This window comes from Bubalus bubalis, chromosome 16 (genome assembly GCF_019923935.1).
Source record: "Bubalus bubalis isolate 160015118507 breed Murrah chromosome 16, NDDB_SH_1, whole genome shotgun sequence".
Classification (NCBI taxonomy): domain Eukaryota; kingdom Metazoa; phylum Chordata; class Mammalia; order Artiodactyla; family Bovidae; genus Bubalus; species Bubalus bubalis.
In genome coordinates, this window is record NC_059172.1 from 28,383,168 (window position 1) to 28,400,884 (window position 17,717).

At 52.6% G+C, this 17,717-nt stretch overlaps 2 protein-coding genes across 4 annotated transcripts in view; both read right to left on the minus strand.

The window, feature by feature from the left end:
- CAPN5 (calpain 5) overlaps positions 1–17,717 on the minus strand; it is a 56,312-nt gene that overhangs the window by 11,624 nt on the left and 26,971 nt on the right. For all 3 annotated transcript variants that reach the window (XM_025266351.3, XM_044929328.2, XM_044929329.2), the window contains one exon: positions 2,920–3,128. In XM_025266351.3, coding sequence (XP_025122136.2) covers positions 2,920–3,128 — 209 coding nt within the window. The remainder of the gene's footprint in view (positions 1–2,919; positions 3,129–17,717) is intronic.
- LOC102403773 (olfactory marker protein) lies at positions 11,396–15,268 on the minus strand. Its single transcript, XM_006059600.4, has one exon. It carries the CDS (start codon positions 13,761–13,763, stop codon positions 13,272–13,274), a length of 492 nt encoding a protein of 163 aa, XP_006059662.1. The 5' UTR covers positions 13,764–15,268; the 3' UTR covers positions 11,396–13,271.

Sequence of the window (17,717 nt, forward strand, 5' to 3'; positions counted from 1 at the left end):
GAAATCCAGCAATTCTTTTCCAAATTGTTAAAAGTTCATATGTCTTTTGACATATCATTTCTGGATGACTAACATTATTAATAACAATGTAAAACTGGAAATCATCTAAGTGTCTAACAACAGGGAATTGATTTTAAAAGCTAATGCTGCATCTCAACTCTGGAACATTAAGCAGCCATTAAGCAAAACGCTAAAGGAATTTTTACTGCAGGGAAAATGCTAGTGCTTTCTTGTAACATTCGAAAAAGCAATACAGTCAGATTCCAATTATGTCTAAAACATATACAATAATTCATTTCAAAAAGATTAAGCATCTACTCCAGGTGGCGAAGTGGAAAGAATCTGTCTGCCAATGCAGGAGACATACAAGATGCAAGTTCTATCCCTGGAGTCAAGAAGATCTCCTGGAGTAGGAAATGGCAACCCACTCCGGTACCTTTGCCTGGAGAATGGACAGAGGAGCCTGGCGAGCTACTGTCCATGAGGTTGCAGAGAGTCGGGCACAACTGAGCAACTGAGCACAATACCACATGGGGAATATGTCAGCTGCTAGAGACACAGCTGTGGCTCCTTTAGGGTCAAGGTCTTCAAGGCAGAATACTGAATGTGAATATGAGAAGCAAAATGGGATACGTAGCAAAAAGTCCTTTCATATGCCCACAGAACACCAGCACAGGCTTTGCAAAGTAACCAACAAACAAAAGAGGCATCAAAGATGTTAGACGAGCTGCCAGTGGTGGAGGAGGGTGTGGGGAGAGCAAAGGGAGGAAACGGAGACACACAGAGGGGGCGGGCCTTGAGGGGACACTGTCATGCTGTCCCGAGCAGAGGAGCTGCCTCACTTATTAATCCAGATGGCCCAGAACCGGGAAGGGGAGAGCAGTGGCCTAGGAGACCATGTAGGAATATGGGAGAGTTTTATCCTCTGCATGGCTTTCTGTATTTTCTGGATTTGCTGTAACAGATACGTATTCATTTTATAATTTAAAAAGTAAACAAACTTTAAAAAGAAAACAAGCAAGCATAAATTGTACAGCCCTCTGTGGAAAACAAGTTGGTGGTTACTCAAAAGTGTAAACACAGGGACTTTCCTGGTGGTCCAGTGGGTAAGACTCCACGCTCCCAATCCGAGGGGCATGGGTCCAACCCCTGGTCAGGGAACTAAGATCCTGCATGCTGCATGGCACAACCAAAATTAATGAACAAATAAATAAAAATACTCTACAAATTCTTTTTTAATGTAAACACAGAACTACAATATGACTCAGAAATTCACGTCTAGATACTGGATTGGCCAAAAAGATCATTCAGTTTTTTCCATAACATCTTACAGAAAAACCCAAATGAGCTTTTTGGCCAACCCAATATATATTACACAGACCTGAAAGCAGACACTTGAATAGACATTTGCACACCAGTGTTCACAGCAACACTATTCATAATACTAAGCATGTGGAGACAACCCAAGTGTCTATCAACAGACAAACAGATAAACAAAACGCAGCACACACATACGACAGAATACTGCTCAGCCATAAAGAGGAGCAGAGTTTAGATATATGCTACAACACAGATGGACCCAGAAAAGATTATGCTAATTGAAATAAGGCAGACACAGGAGGACAAGTATTCCACTTACATGAGCTGCCTGGAATAGGAAAATTCATTGAGAAACAAAGCAGAATGGAGGTTCCCAAGATTGGGAGAAGGGATAAAAAGGGAGTTATTGTTTAGCGGGTAACAGAGTTTATGTTGAGGATGATGAAACACCATCACTGTCTATACTGGCTACAGACAGTGATGATGGGTACAAAGCATTGCGACCAACTGATGCCACTCAACTGTGCATTTATACAAATGATAAATGATGAATAATATGATAAATGATACATAAATATGAAAAATGATAAATATTCTATTTTGGACAATTTTTAAAAATAATACAATCTTTTTAAAAAATAGTAAAACTTTTATTTAAAAAAAAGAGCAAGCCTAACTGAGGCACTGAGTGGGTCTCCCAGAATGCAAGGAGAGGAGCCTGCACCTAGGAACCTGGTGGCCGAGTGACCACCAGGGGGCGGGTTTGCTTTCTTAAAATTAAAACTGGAAGCTTACTTAATGGGTTTGTTTTTGATGATGGAGTTTTTGTTTTTTCCCTTTACATTTACACACACACACACACACACACACACACACACTGTCCCAGGAGAGGGACAAATGCGTCTGGAAGGAGGAACCAGGGAGAGGCTCCTACAGAGCCAGCAACTGGTCTCTGACCCTGCTGCCCATCCTGCCCCAGGCTGCACCTGTCCTGCAGGGCCTGGGCAGGTCACTCTGCCCCAAAGCCTTCCACAGCTCAGCAAACCTTTGCTCAAGCCCGTGCTGGCAACACAGGGCCTGGCAGAGAACAGAAGGAGGGCTCAGCAAAGCTAGAATGGCTGGACAGTCTGGTAGACAGACCAATGGGTGGAGGAAGGGGAGGCCCAGGGAGCAGGAAAGGCAAGGGTTTGGCCCACCCTCCTCGACCAGCCTGTCTTGGAGACAGCACAGCCCCAAAAAGGCCTCCAAGGAGGGCTTGGCAACTCGGATCTTTGAAAAAGAACCATCGACCAAAATGGAGCTGCTGGCTCTGCCCCCCACTACCTGCAGGACACCTGCCTGGGCCTCCGTCTTCCCAGGCAGAAGCAAGTAACTATATGAGGACCTAACACGAGGTGCCCAGGGGCCCTTCAGTCCGGCCTCCACCGCACCTGGCGAAGGTTCAGCTGGCTGTGCTCTGGGTACCAGGCTCTGAACTTGCTATGTCTGCATCTGCCCCTCACCTCTGTGTGTGTGTGGCTGCAGCAAGATAAAGACCCCCAGAGCCCAAGAACAGCACCACCCCAGCCTAGCCGCCCGCCCACCCCCACTGGCACCTACTTGGCGTAGGCCTTCTCCACCAGGGCACACCAGAACTCATTGCGGGAGCTGGAGTGGCAGTAGATGAGCTGGTTGTTGACCGTGGGCAGCCGGTCGTCGATGACCACATCCACCCACTCCCCGAAGCGCCAGAAATGGAAGTGGAAGATGCCCGCGTAGGCATTGGGCTTCTCGGGGTCCCACTCCTGCTCCTTCCAGTCTGGGATGACCTGGATCGGGAGAGAGGCAGGATGGGGACACAATGAGGGTCACAGCCAGCTTCCTGAGGAAGTGGGAATCAAATGGAAAGGAATACTGGGTTCACTCCCCATGGCGGCCATGAACCAATGCGAGTCCTTCTTATCTCCGGGCCTCTGTGTCCCCACCCTTGCAGGGGCTGGAGGCTCCCTGAGGCCCTGTCATACTAGGATTCTATGAGCTTCCCCCTCCCTCCCATCTGCATCCTCCCCTCAGAAATATAGCACATTCATCTCAGTCCTGCCTGGTCAGTGGTACCACCAGAAACTCCCTCCTCGCATCCTGCCCAAGCCAGAAGCCGGCAGTCACACTGGCCTTCCCTCTTTCCCTTTCTCCATCCAATCTGAGCACCCACATTCTTTAAAAATCCATCTCCTCCTCTACATCCCTTGGCACCGCCCTGGCCTAGTCCTCCATATCCTCACCCCAGGACAGAAGAACAGCATCAGTAGCCACACCCACCCCTGCACCGCACAGGAGCAGAGAGAGCTATCTGATCAGGTCACTTCCCTGGAAAATAAGGTCCAAATCCTTAATGTGCTCTGTCCCTACCCCCACCTCCCCAGGTTCATTTCTCGGCCCCCATCCACCCCAGTCCCCACCCGCTGTGCCCTGCTCCAGGCTTTGCTTAGAAACTCTGCACCTGCTCTTCCTCCAGCTGACTCTCGCTGGTCCTTTAGGGCCTACCCTCCTCCTCCAGGAAGCCCTCCTTGACTCTTCAGACTAGGCCAGCACACCTGTCCATCCATCTCATGGCCCCTGGCACTTCTCCTCTGAGACACTTTCCCCAGTTATAATTACACAAGTGTGTGATGTTGTGTTTGGCGCTGATACTGTCACTGGAATGTCACCTATCTTAGGCAGAGACACGTCAGTCTTGGTCACTGCTATCCACCCAGCACCTGGCCCAGAGAGGGTCCTTAATAAATGTGGTGAAGGGAAAGTCGCTCAGTCGTGTCGACTCTTTGCGACCCCATGGACTATTCAGTCCGTGGAATTCTCCAGGCCAGAATATTGGAGTGGGTAGCCTTTCCCTTCTTGAGGGGATCTTCCCAACTCAGGGATGGAACCCAGGTCTCCTGCATTGCAGGTGGATTCTTTACCAGCTGAGCCACAAGGGAAGCCGAATAAACGTGGTAACTGAATGTATAAGTCCAAAGGCATTCACTGGGACTCTTAATAATGTTGCTTATTTATGTAGCATCTTAGAACTCCATAAATAATCCATAGAGTTTACCAAGTCTCTGACCACCATGGAGTATCTCAGTTTAATTCACACAACCACCCCATGAACAGATTACTATTATAACCATCCTTATGAGAAAATCAAGGCTCAGAGAGGGCAAGCAACTTGTCCGGGGTCACATAACTAGAAAATACACACATTCTTTGGAGGCAGGCAGACCTGGGTTTGAAGCCAGGATTCAACCCAGGTCTGTCTGTTTCCAAATACTGAGTTCTGTATCTGTGCACCACTCTGCACCCAGAGGCTGGCACCAAGGACCCAGGTGATTCAGACATGGTCCCTGCCCTTGGCAGGCTCCCAGTCTGGAAGGAAAGGCAGGCATGCGGGCAAGTGCTGAGGCTGACATTGAGTACATGGTGGGCCATGGAGAAAAGACAGAGGTGGGCCCAACCCTGGAGGGCCAGCAGCAGCTTCTGAGCAGCTGTCCTGAGAGCTGACCCTCCTGAGCAGACGCAGACAAACAGAGGCAATCTGGGGCAGCAGGAAGTGGAAGGCAGGGAAAAACCTCACCCTGCCGAGTCAAGGGGATCTGCTGGCCCTTCTGGACACAGGACCCAGAAGAGCCAAACCCCATCAAGACAATAAGAAGTTCCTTCTAGAAGAAAATCACTCCCAGGTATGGGGGCGGGAACGCAGGCATCTGGGCTGAGAAGCCCGAGATGTATCAGGAGGCTGTAAACCCCAAGACACAGACCAGCCTGAACACAGACATGGAGGCCAAAATCTATTCCCAACCCCCACCCTCATTAAGGATGCTTTTGTTTACACGCCTCTTACCATCAACAGGGATGTTGGCAAAGAGAAACACTCCCTAGTGGGACACTCGAGACCAAGAAAATGAAAACGCTAAGCACAATGAGAGGTGCCCCAGCCACCAATGGAGCCCTGCTAAGGGCCACAGTGCCCAGAACACTTGCGCTGTCTTCTGAGGGGGTGGGGCAGGAAGTTGCAGGCAGAGGCCACCCACAGGCACCGGCAGGATTCACACTCAGGGCTTCGGAGCTTGACACAGCATCTAGAACTCAGCAGGGACTCGAGACGAGCTGGTCCCTTTGCAGTCACTTCTGCGTCCCTTCTCAATGAAAACTCCCAGGCTGGCCTCTGTCCTGATCCCTGGCATGCTTCCCCACACTTGATTTCAGGACAGAAAAAGTGTATCATAAATGGGGTCCATGCAGGAGCCCAGAGCAATGGGGAGCCATAAGCTGGGAACACTGGCCTGGCCACTGCACCCTCCTCCACTCCTCCCCACTCTGAAAGCTCTGGACTGCATGGGATGGGGTTGGAGGAGGTAGGAAGAGGAGCCCTCACAGGAGCTGAGAGGTACCACTGGGGCCACCAGAGGATCATTAGGCAAACCCAGGGCTTGACTCTGAACTCTCTGTGACTCAAGAGGCAGCTAATGAGGCTCCAGGGCCTGTGATACAGAGTCAGGGATCCCGGTGGGTTTCAATTTCCTTCCCACATCACAGCCCTTGACCCCCAGGCCAGCCTTCTCACCCCTCAGCCCCTCCCTCTGCCAGCCAGGGTACCAAGTGAGAGGAAGGTGAGCTGCCACGGGCATACAAACCAAACACCCTCTAGACCAGGGGTCCCTAACTCCCTGACCATGGACCAGTGCCATGGCCTATTATGAACTGGGCCACACATCAGGAGTGGCAGGCCAGTGAGAGACGTGTCCATCTGAATTGACAAGCCACTCATGAAGGCCTCCCTGATGGCTCAGCAGTAAAGAATCCACCTGCAATGCAGGAGATGCAGGTTCGATCCCTGAGTGGGGAAGATCCCTGGAGGATGAAATGGCAACCTACTCCAGTATTCTTGCTTGGAAGAAAATTTCCATGGACAAAGCAGGCTGGTGGGCTGCAGTCCATGGGGTCGCAAAGTCAGACACGACTCAGTTATTAAGCACGGGAGCATCCACCGCTTACATTACCACCTGAGCTCCGCCTCCTATCAGATCAGGGGCGGCATTAGATTCTCACAGGAGTGAGAACCCTGCTATAATGAACCTGAATCGCCCTGTAACCATCTCCCCTCCACCCCATCCATGGAACAACTGTCTTCCATGAAACAGATCCCTGGTGCCAAAAAGATTGGGGACCGCTGCTCTAGATCACATCTGGTCATGCAAAAAATCAAGGAGATAATCAAAATACTCAGGACCAATCTGAAGAAGCTCCTACTAGCCATAGACGGGCCAAGCTGAGCAGCCATAAGGACAATGACTGTGATGAGTGAAAATACATCCAATATGTTCAAATTCATGAGATCGTGATGATACTAACACAAACAAATAATTAGTCACTGGTGGAGGGTGGCAAGGAATCAACTGATTTTTTTGAAACTGGAAAGTGAAGGGGGAAAACAAAATCCTGACTTTTCTATACAAACAGTGTTATAAAGTAACGACTATAACCAACAGTGTTATAAAGATGAAGGGAGGCCTTATCTGGTGATGAATCCCAGCTAAGAAAAGAGGAAGAAATTAAGAATATCACCCTCCTACTCTCTTGCAACCACTGGCAAATGACGGATTTAGGCAATCATGGGTTCTAACCTCCACTTAGGAATGTGGATGGTTTCCATGTCACAGAAGAGAAAGACAACCAGAGATGATGTCCCTCCTGAGAGAACTTCACTCATGAAGCAGTTGTGCCAAAAACATTGTGCCTGAACCTTATCATGGCCCCAGAGGTAAGTCCCACCTCACAGGAAATGCAGAGCACAAACATCAGTCAACACCCTGAAAACAGAGCCTGCAAAATCTAGATGGTTGGAAACCCCACAGGATAAGCGAGATTTCTTCAGCAAATAAATTGCAAGGGAAAAAACATGAAAAGATGAAGGAGAACCACCAGACTGAAGGAATGGCCCTTTGTTTGGATTTGATTCAAACTGTAAAAACATCCATGCAACCATTTATGACACAAATTGGAAATCAGAATATTCGCAGGATATTTGATGGTAGTAAGGAATTACTGTAAAATTATTTCAGCTATGTTACAGTATTATGATTATGGGGTTTTGCTTTGTTTCGAACAAGTCCTTATCTTTCAGAGATGCATCCAGAAATATTTACAGAGGAGATGATACGCTGCCTCAGGAGAGAGGGTTGTGGTGGTTCAGACGGTAAAGAATCCGCCCACAACGCGGGAGACCAGGGTTCAATCTCTGGGTCGGGAAGATTTCGTGGAGCAGGGAATGGCAACTCACTCCAGTATTCTTGCCTGGAGAATTCCACGGACAGAGGAGCCTGACGGACTACAGTCCATGGGGTCACAAAGAGTCAGACACAACTGAGCTACTAACACTCTAGGGGAGAGAGGGCTGCAGAGGAAACAAAGATCACCCATGAGTTAGCAATTGACACAAGGGTTCACTAGGCTGTCTCCCCGCTCTAGAGTGTCTACAGCTGAAAAGCTCCATTGCCATGGACACCAGCTCCCTGGCCCAGCATTCAAAGCCCTGCAGGCAGCTCTCAGCTTCACCCCTGAACACTGCCTCCCTCAGGCCCCACAGGAATCTACACCCTGTAGATTCAGGACACCTCAGCTTGGAACAGGTGGCTCCCTCTACTGGCCACACCCCAGACCCTATCCCTCAGGGGCCAGCTGAGCAGCAGCTGGCAGGGGCCTCCTGACCCCACCTTCCCCTGGGCACCCTCAGGCAGCCCCTCCTCCAAGCTCCTTCCCACGTGGCTAGGCCCAACTCCACAGCTGGCTGTCTTCCCAGGAGGAAAATCCGCAAGTGCTGACCACAGAGAGGCCTTGGCCAGCCGGGGAGTTTGTACACGGCTAGTGGTATGAAGGAAAAATGAAAATGGAGTTGGTTTTCCTAAGAACGCGCTCTAAAATGGGGCTGGGAGGCCACTGAGCAAGTGTGACTTATGCATGCATCTGCCCACATGGAATCTGAACTTTGACCACTTCTTGTTTTAACGCAGCCATCCAGAACGTCTGCCCAGTGTTCCAGAAACTCAAGATACTTATTGGATCCTTTACCCTAAAACAACTCGTGACAGTCTAGCCCTTGAGAACAAATAGTTCCTTTAACAATCTTACGGCTTTTGCCTTTACAAGCCCCTGACTTTCTCTTCCCTGGAACACTCTTTCAGTTCTGTCTAACTCTGTATCTCCCAAGGAGTCCTCATCTACCTACCCTCCTTCCAAGACTGTGAGCACTAAGATGCATCAACTGTGGAGGGCTGTGCACACATGAGGGGTCATCCCTGCTGGTATGTGGGGTACATGATGTGTGCAACCTTGGGGTGACCTGGTCAACCTCCCTCCCAAGAGGAGAAAGGAAAACCTTGGCAACAGCCCACTGGGCAGATGGGAAAAACAAGGCCTGACAGGGCTGAGCTACCTCCTTGGGCTGACGAGTCAGTGAGGCAAGAGCTCAGTGGGACTGCAAGCAACCTCACACATAGGTGGCCCTAGTGGTAAATAATCCTCCTGCCAATCCAAGAGACATAAGGGACATGGGTTCGACCCCTGGGTCGGAAAGATCCCCTGGAGGAGGGCACAGCAACCCACTCCAGGATTTTTGTCTGGAGAATCCCATGGATGGAGGAGCCTAGCAGGCTACAGTCCATAGGATCGCAGAGAGTCAGAAACTACTGAAGCAACTCAGCATGCACACCCATTCAGCCACCTATTGCAGAATCACCCAGAAACTTCAAAGCCTCACTGATGGGTGTGCCCCAGTGCCCCTTGGTGCCCTGGCACCTGGACTCCTCCCCCTTTCCTTACTGGGGCTTTTCCTGAGGGACTCCCACCCAGACCCAAGTGGCAGGGTTCAAATCCTGCTGGACTCTGGGCCAGCGAGTGAATGCCCATGTGTGTGTACACAGAAGCATGCATGTGTATGTGAAAGTCAGTATGTGCGTCGGTGTGCTTCTGTGCAAGTGTGTGTGCATGCGTGTGTGTGTCTGCTCGTGTGGCAGAGAGGGAACATCCCACAGATTTCTGCCTGAGACCCCAGCCACGGTGGGGCTGTGGGTCGCAGGACTGCAGTGGGGTTTCCTGCATTCATTACCCAACTTGGGTGAGGTGAGCCACAGGCCTCTTCAACTCTTCAAAACCAGAGTCCCTGGTTCCTCTGAGCATATGAAGTTTCTCAGTTCTCAGCTTCTGATTTCAAGAGTCTCAAACTCCTGAGTTTCAGATGCCATGACAAGAAGAGGCCAGGAAGATGGGTAACCCCCACCCCTACCCCTTGGGAGGAGAGCCCTGTGGCTCAGCACCCAGACAGCAGGGCGCTGACACACCAGCAGGGGGCGCTGGGGATACTCCGAGACAGCCCGGGGCAGCCCCCTCCCGCAGGGCTCCCAGGCTAGACTGTGAGGGCTGGAGGTCCCCTCCACTGGGCCCTTCTGAGCCCGGTGACATGAAGAGACTCCACTCCACCAAGACCACTCTCTCCAACCAGAGCAGGCCGGGACCCTGCCGGTGCCGCCACCTCACTGCGCTGCCGGCCAGAAGCACTGGCTGCCGCGCTGCCTCAGGCAATGCACGTGGCCTCTCTGCAGCGTGCGCTCTTCCTCGGTCAATATGTTCCTCTCACTCTCTCAGAATCACTGTGAAAAGTGAGACCCCGTGTCTACAGTGACTGAGAAAGTATTTACAATGAGCAGACCCAGAGAGGAAGCCCGTGTGCCACTGAGGAAGCTCAGCACTTCGCTGACTCATTTCTTCTTCACGACGACCCCACACGGAAGGTACCATTATAAGCTCCCATGGAACGGCAGATGAGAAAACAGACTCAAAAAGGTCTCCTGGGGTCGCAGAGGTGGTGGCTGGTGGCAGGGCCAGGCAGAGCCCCTCACACCACCTTACCCTGGCTCAGCGGGAGGCACGAGCTCAGGAAAGGCCAGGTCTGCTGCTGGGGCTTTCTCACGGGTTCCATGGAAAGCGCGTCCTCACTTCACATTCCCTGCCCTCCTCCCAGCCCAGTCTCGGGAGCAAAACCAGGCCTTTACTGCTGTCCTTGGCGAGCGGGAGGGTTGGTTTCCTCTCTCGGTTCCCCCCACCACACACACACCTCCCAGAAGCATCTTCAGGAGTGGACGGAGGCTGTGGCTGGACGTTGGGCTTGGGGAAGAGAATCAGGGCAGCATCAGAGGAAGACGGGGCTGCAACACCTAACTGGGGGTTGTTCTGAAGCAAAACCCGAAGAGTGGCCTCTGAGGCGAGGCCTGACCTTGTCTCTGGGGAGAAACCAGCCTCACCCGGGGCCTGAGCCCTCCGGTGAGATGGGGGCATCGCCCCTGCCCATTCCAGGGGGCCAGTGTCATGGGGTCAAAGGTCCACAGATCCAGAGCTTGGTTCGCATATACACCCTCCCCGCCCCTGCACGTCCGCTGTGACTTTGGGCAGGCAGCTTCCTCCCTGGGCTTCTGTTGTCACTGTCCAAACACTTAGAGTGAGGCTCGGGCTCAGTTGGGGCACTAAGGCAACACAGTGACATGGGCCTTATCCGGTCAGCGGGGCAGGAATACAAGAGCTTCACGGAAGCAGGCTGTTCCCTTTAGAAAGTCTGAGGCTGGGGGAGAGGCAAGGCCTGCCTGAGGACAGACAGCAAATTAGTGACCGAGGCCAGATGAAACCTGGGCACAGGCCTGACCCTACCTACCCCTGAGCCACTCGCCTGTGCCGTCTGCCCCCTGCCCAGCCACCCTTCAAGGAAGGGAGACTCAAGATGGAGCCTGACTTGGTGAGTTCCCCCATCCCCTCTCAGTGCCCGCTGCCTCCCTGAGGCGTCACATGGAGGCTGGTCTGGGAACCACTGGAGAAAAAACTGTCAGGGGTGCTGGTTCCTAGCTGGGTGTCAGGGCACTTGGTTTCAAACTCCATCCTGACATGTGATCTTGGGCCAGTCACCTGCCTGCTCGGGGACTCGTCCCTGAAAGCAGCGGCGGGAGGAGAGGGCAGGAGTGTGGAGAGGGCCCAGGGAGGGGGTGGCTCCTGACAAGAGAACGCACACCACGAGGCGGGGCACACAGGCTTTATTGGGGAAGCGTAGTGGCCACGGCAGAGGCACGCATGCCTGAATGGGGCAGACGTGGTAGGGGGTGGGGGTACAAGCAGGCTGCACCAAGAGGGTCCCCAGAGCTGCAGGGAGAGGTCAAGCAAAGACAGAAGGGGTGGGCCATCTGCCGGGGTCTGGCCTCCAGGCTCTCTCGGAGTCAGCATAAAGCAAGCAGGAATCCTACCATGTCCCAGAACAGACCCCTGAGCTTTGAGTTAGGACGGACCATTGGTCACATCACAGTCAAACCTCTCAATGAGGAATCCTACTCCAGCTGCTTCCATTTGCCTGCCTCTGAAGTGGGGGGCCTGTCCTCCCAGCAGCGCCGATCACTGGGGTTGGCTCTCACCCTCCATCTCTCGCTGCCTGTGTTCCCAGGGCTCTCCAACCCCTCGACAGCTCTGCTTCTCGAGCAAACTGTCACAGGCACATCCCTAACAAAAAAAAAAGGCGGGGCCGGCCTGGAGGGCCGGGAAGCGCCTGAAGCGCCCTCGGCTGATGCCAGAACTCTGGGCCTGAGTAGTGTGAAGGGGAGTGAGGCTTGCGGGCTGGAACTGAATCTGCTGGCAACTGCGCCTCAGTTTCCCTCTCTGGTGAGTGGGTTTCCCCCAGCAACCTCTGAGGCCAGTGTTTCACCATCACACCACACTGCCACCCCCAGCCCATTTCTGACCATCAGCCATCACAACTGCTCTCCCAGGCCATGTCCATCCCCACCCTTTGACTCCACCAAAGATGCCGCACCGAGACGACACACTCACCATCTCCCAACAGTCACCCAGGAAGAACCTGATGTCCCAGCAGGCCCCAGAGATGCTACTGCCTCCAGCTCTAGGACTCTGGACCCCCTCTCTCCAGCTTCCCACTCTCCCCCAGGCAGAGGGATATCTGCTTACTATACTGCTCCCCACTTCACTGCATGAACCTCCGTCTCCCAGCTCAGAAGCACCCCGTCCCCAGTGTCACCCTGATCAAGCTCCTGCTAAAGGCCACCAGGCAACCAGCTGGGTGATTATATGATAGGTCATCTAAAGTCAGACTTGTTCACAGGGCAGGTACAGAATACATCCAAATGACACGGCATGATCCCTCTTGATGTACATTTATACGTATGGACAGACAGACTTCCCCCTTCACTTCTCCCCTCCTGAAGTCATTCTCAGAACAAGAGTTGGTCTGCACAGCCCCCAGCATGCCAGTCACTCCCCATGCCCAAATCAGCCCCCACAGCACCCTGGCCGGATGTGTTAAGAGTAAGGTGTCATGGGACCACACAAGGTACCCAGAGAAGCACCTTCCTGGGTTCTCGGGCTGGGTGTTCACCTCCGGACACGGGCTCCAGGGAAAGGCTTTGTGGCCATGAGGGCAGCAAATGCCTGTTTGCCAGACTCTCCAAGGAGGCTGCTCTGTCGTCTCTGCCTCCCTGTCTCTGGAGGAAGCCGGATGCCTGGTTCTTTAGATATGTCTCTCTCTGCCTGTTGCTGTCTGTATCTTGGTCTCTCTCTCAGTCTCTCCCAGTGACGGAGCAGAGAGAAGGCAATTTCCCATGGCCTCTCATCTTCCCACACTGGCCCCGACCAGGCCACCATGGTCTAGGGCAGAAGCAGCAGCAGCCAGTTCAGCTTCTAGACTACGAAGAGTTTGCATCTTCCTCCCCTGAGCGGGGAGCCTCAGCACCAGGGAAAGGAGAGGAGGAAGGACACAGGCTGAGCTCCGACCAAGCCAAGTACAGGCCAGCAGCCAGAAGATAATGTCCCCAAACACACACCTGGGGTGGGGAGGGGGGCAGGGGACAGGCAAGTGGGCAAGGGGAGGGGGTGGCAACCAGCAGCTGCCATCAAAGCTGGTTAAAGACCACGGAAGCCTTGAGGTTGGCGGGCTCGAGGCCCTCGCTGAAGGTGATGAGGAAGTACATGACCTTTCGGATCTTGGCCAGGTCGGACAGGCGCTCCCCGAACTCCAGGGCGTCGGCCTCATTCCAGTCCATGGCCTCCGAGTCCTCCTTGCGCCAGAAGATAGCCGCGGGGTCGAGCAGCTGCCGCGTCATGAGGTTGGTGAGGTCGGGCGTCCAGTTCTGGGAGGTGCCCGTGATGGTGACCTTGCCCGGCTGGTCGAGCACGACGTCCCAGCGCTCAAACTGCAGCCTGTGCTGCTGGATGAAATCAATGCGGTACACGGACTCGGACGGCCGCAGCAGCTTCTCGCCATCCTGGCGCTTCTGCCCGCGCTGCGTCAGGCTCTCCACGCGCAGCCGCATCTGCTTGGTCAGGTCCCGGTCCAGGACTAAGGGCATGCTGAGCGGCGAAGGCTTCGGCTCGTCCTCTGCCATGGCCCACTTGCTGCTAGCTGCTGCTGCCGCCTCCACCGTCTGCGAGCCGAGTGGACTTGGGGCTCACCGCAGAGGCAAGAGGCCACCAAAGAGGGGCCCCGCCTCCCCTACTGACCCTCCCCTTGCCCCGCCCCCTTTGCCACTGGCTCTTCCCTGCCCCACCCAGTCTTCAAAACTGGGTGCCTAGGAGGGAGGGATCCCCAGTGCCATCTCCTCTGCTCATCGCAGAAGTGGTAACGGAGGCACTGCAGGCTGGCAGGCAGGACAGCGGCAGGCTCCTCGGGGACCAACTGCTGATGTCAATTGCTGTGGCAACCGCCCTGGCTACCACGGATGGGCAGGGAGCTGACTTGTGACGAGGGAGCATTGCTTACAGGCAGTAAGAGAGCCAGAGGTGGGGGGCAAGTGCTCACGGTGGGGAGAGGCTGAAGAACCCCTGTCAGGAGTTGAGGGGTGGGGAACAAGTACCAGAGGGGCCCACCAATTTGAGATTTGACAACCCATTCCAGTATCCTTGCCTAGAGAATTCCATGGACGGAGGAGCCTGATGGGCTACAGTCCTTGGGATCACAAAGAGTAGATACGATTGAGCGACTAACACTTTCACACTTTTCGCTTCACTAAGCCAAATCTCGGAGCCCTCCTTGACACAGCCTCACCTTTGCCCCTCCATACCCAATTGCCAAGGCCTGTGGATTACCCTGAAAGCTCTCCTCCCCAGCCCAGGCGCCACCTCTCACCTAGATCCATGATCTCAAACTTTAGGGAGCATCACGGTCACCTGCAGAACTTAAAACACAGTTTGCTGGGCCCCACCCCAGAGTTTCAGATTTAATCTGTCTCTCGTGAGGCCTGAGAATCTGCATTTCGCCCCAGGTGATGCTGATGCTGCTAGTCCAGGAACTGTGTTCTGAGAATCACTGACCCAGTCTACAGCCATACCACCCTGAATGCACCCGATCTCATCTGATCTCGGAAGCTAAGCAGAGTCTGGTTAGTACTTGGATGGGAGAATCACTGACCCAGATGATTCCTGCCTGCTGGCCCTGCCTCAGCCCTGTGCTGCATGGCAGCCGCATGCCCAGGAATCTCCTCTACTAAAATCCCACCACTTATTACACCTGTATCGAGCCTCAGTTTCCCCCAGAAGACTTAAGGTTGTGAGAAAGAAAGAAAGAATCTGAGAAATGTTTATATACTCAGTACTTGAGGGAGAACCAAGAGCTCCACTATTATATGTGGGCAAAGGGAAGAAATGGAGTATATGAGTGTAGTTGGGGGTGGGGTGACGGAAAAGGGAAGCTGCCATGACATGCCACAAACACACAGAGAGGACAGAAGCACAGGCCAAAGTATAATAACTGAAAACAATCAAGGGTCTAGTGGACCACGTGTGTGTTCAGTTGCTTTAGTTGCGTCTGACTCACTGAGACCCCAGAGACTGTAGCCCACCAGGCTCCTCTGTCCATGGGATTCTCCAAGCAAGAACACTGGACTGGGTTGCCGTGCCCTCTTCCAGGGGACCTTCCCGACCCAGGGATCAGGCCTAGGTCTCCTGAACCACAGGCAGATTCTTCACCACTGAGCCACCAGGGAGGCCCCTAGTGGGCCACAAGCATTTTGTTGTTTAGTCACTCAGTCGTGTCCAACTCCTTTCGACACCCCACGGAGTGCAGCATGCCAGGCCTGCTTGTCCCTCACCATCTCCTGGAGCTTGCACAAACTCATGTCCATTGAGTCAGTGACACCATCCAACCATCTCATCCTCTGTCATCCCCTTCTCCTCCCGCCTTCAATCTTTCGCAGCATCAGGGTCTTTTCTAAAGAATCAGTTCTTCACATCAGGTGGCCAAAGTATTGGACCTTCAGCCTCAACATCAGCCCCTCCAATGAATATTCAGGATTGATTTCCTTTAGGATTGACTGGGTTGATCTCTTTAAGTCCAAGGGACTCTCAACAGTGTTCTTCAACACCACAGTTCAAAAGCATCAATTCTTCGGTGCTCAGCCTTTTTTATGGTCCAACTCTCACATGACTACTGGAGAAACCATAGCTTTGACTAGACGGATCTTTGTTGGCAAAGTAATGTCTCTGCTTTTTAATATGCTGTCTAGGTTGGTCATAGCTTTTTTTCCAAGGAGCAAGCGTCTTTTAATTTTATGGCTGCAGTCATGAAATCTGCAGTCACCATTTGCAGTGATTTTGGAGCCCAAGAAAATAAAATCTCTCACTGTTTCCATTGTTTCCCCATCTGTTTGCCGTGAAGTGATGAGACTAGATGCCATGATCTTCGTTTTTTGAACACTGTGTTTTTAAACCAGCTTTTTTACTCCTCTTTCACTTTCATCAAGAGGCTCTTTAGTTCTTCTTCACTTTCTGCCATAAGGGTAGTGTCATCTGCATATCTGAGATTGTTGATATTTCTCTCAGCAATCTTGATTCCAGCTTGTGCTTCATCCAGCCTGGCATTTCTCATGATGTACTCTGCATATAAGTTAAATAAGCAGGGTGACAATATACAGCTTTGTCGTATTCCTTTCCCAATTTTGAACCAGTCCATTGTTCCATGTCCGGTTTTAACTGTTGCTTCTTGACCTGCATATAGATTTCTCAGGAGTCAGGTAAGGTGGTCTGGTATTCCCATCTCTTGAAGAAGTTTCCACAGTTTGTTGTGATCCACACAGTCAAAAGCTTTAGCATAGTCTTGAAGCATAAATAGATGTTTTTCTGGAATTCTCTTGCTTTTTCTATGATCCAATAGATGTTAGCAATTTGATCTCTGGTTCCTCTCCCTTTTCTAAATCCAGCTTGAACATCTGAAAGTTCTCGGTCTACAAGTTCTCGGTTGAAGCCTAGCTTGGCGAATTTTGAGCATTACTTTGCTAGCGTGTGAAATGAATGTAACTCTGCAGTAATCTGAACATTCTTTGGCATTGCCCTTCTTTGGGACTGGAGTGAAAATTGACTTCTTCCAGTCCTGTGGTCACTGCTGAATTTTCCAAATTTGCTGGCAAATTGGTACCTGTCCCTGGTACCCACAATGGTATAGGCAGAGTTGGTGCTCAATTTCCACATGATGAATGAACTGCCATATGCTAAATGGCAGGGGTTGCTCAGATAGCAGTGCAGGTGTGGAGGGGAAACATTTTTAAATGGAACCAAAAGACTGCTCGGGCTTCCCAGGTGGCATTAGTGGTAAAGAACCTGCCTGCCAATGCAGGAGCCGTAAGAAACACAGGTTCCGTCTCTGAGTCGGGAAGATTCCCTGCAAGAGGGTATGGCAACCCACTCCAGTATGCTGCCTGGAGAATCCCATGGACAGATGAGCCTGTCGGGCTACAGTCCATGGGGTCGCAGAGACGGACACGACTGAAGTGACTTAGCACAGCACAAAAGACTGCTCGGCCCTGCCACCGGGTACCTCCCCCAGGCCCTGGCCCAGGATGCCTAGCTCCCACCACTCACTCTCAGACACCCAGGCACCCCACTAAGTTTCTCCTCCTGCTCTACTCCGGCCAGGGGAGCAGCTGACTCCTTCTGGGCCCAGGCACCCTACAGCTCAGCACAGGGATCAAACCTGCCCCCGCACCCAAGCCAGGCTCCTGGGGAGGTGAACTCACCTGGCGTGGGCCAGGCCAGGCTAATGGCAAATGCCCCACCCAACTCTCACATCCTGACTTCTGGTCCACAAAACCTGGTCATCTGAAGTCCATTGCCCTGCCCTCAGGGAACACACAGTCATGTTGCGGAGGCAATAATGCCCCCACTAAGGATCCCATGGGGTGGGGGATGCTGCTGTTCAAGAAGTGTCCAGCAGAACAGAGAAACAGGTGGGAACCCAGAGGAGGGGCACTGGATGGGGTGGGCATTTAATGCACATAGGTTGCCACTAAATGCCATGGACTTACCCCTACTCCCACCCCATGAGTTCCTTTAACCCCACCACCACCCTG

Excerpts from the sequence above, each read along its gene's own strand:
- LOC102403773 (XM_006059600.4), bottom strand. The coding sequence starts at position 13,763 with ATGGCAGAGGACGAGCCGAAGCCTTCGCCGCTCAGCATGCCCTTAGTC.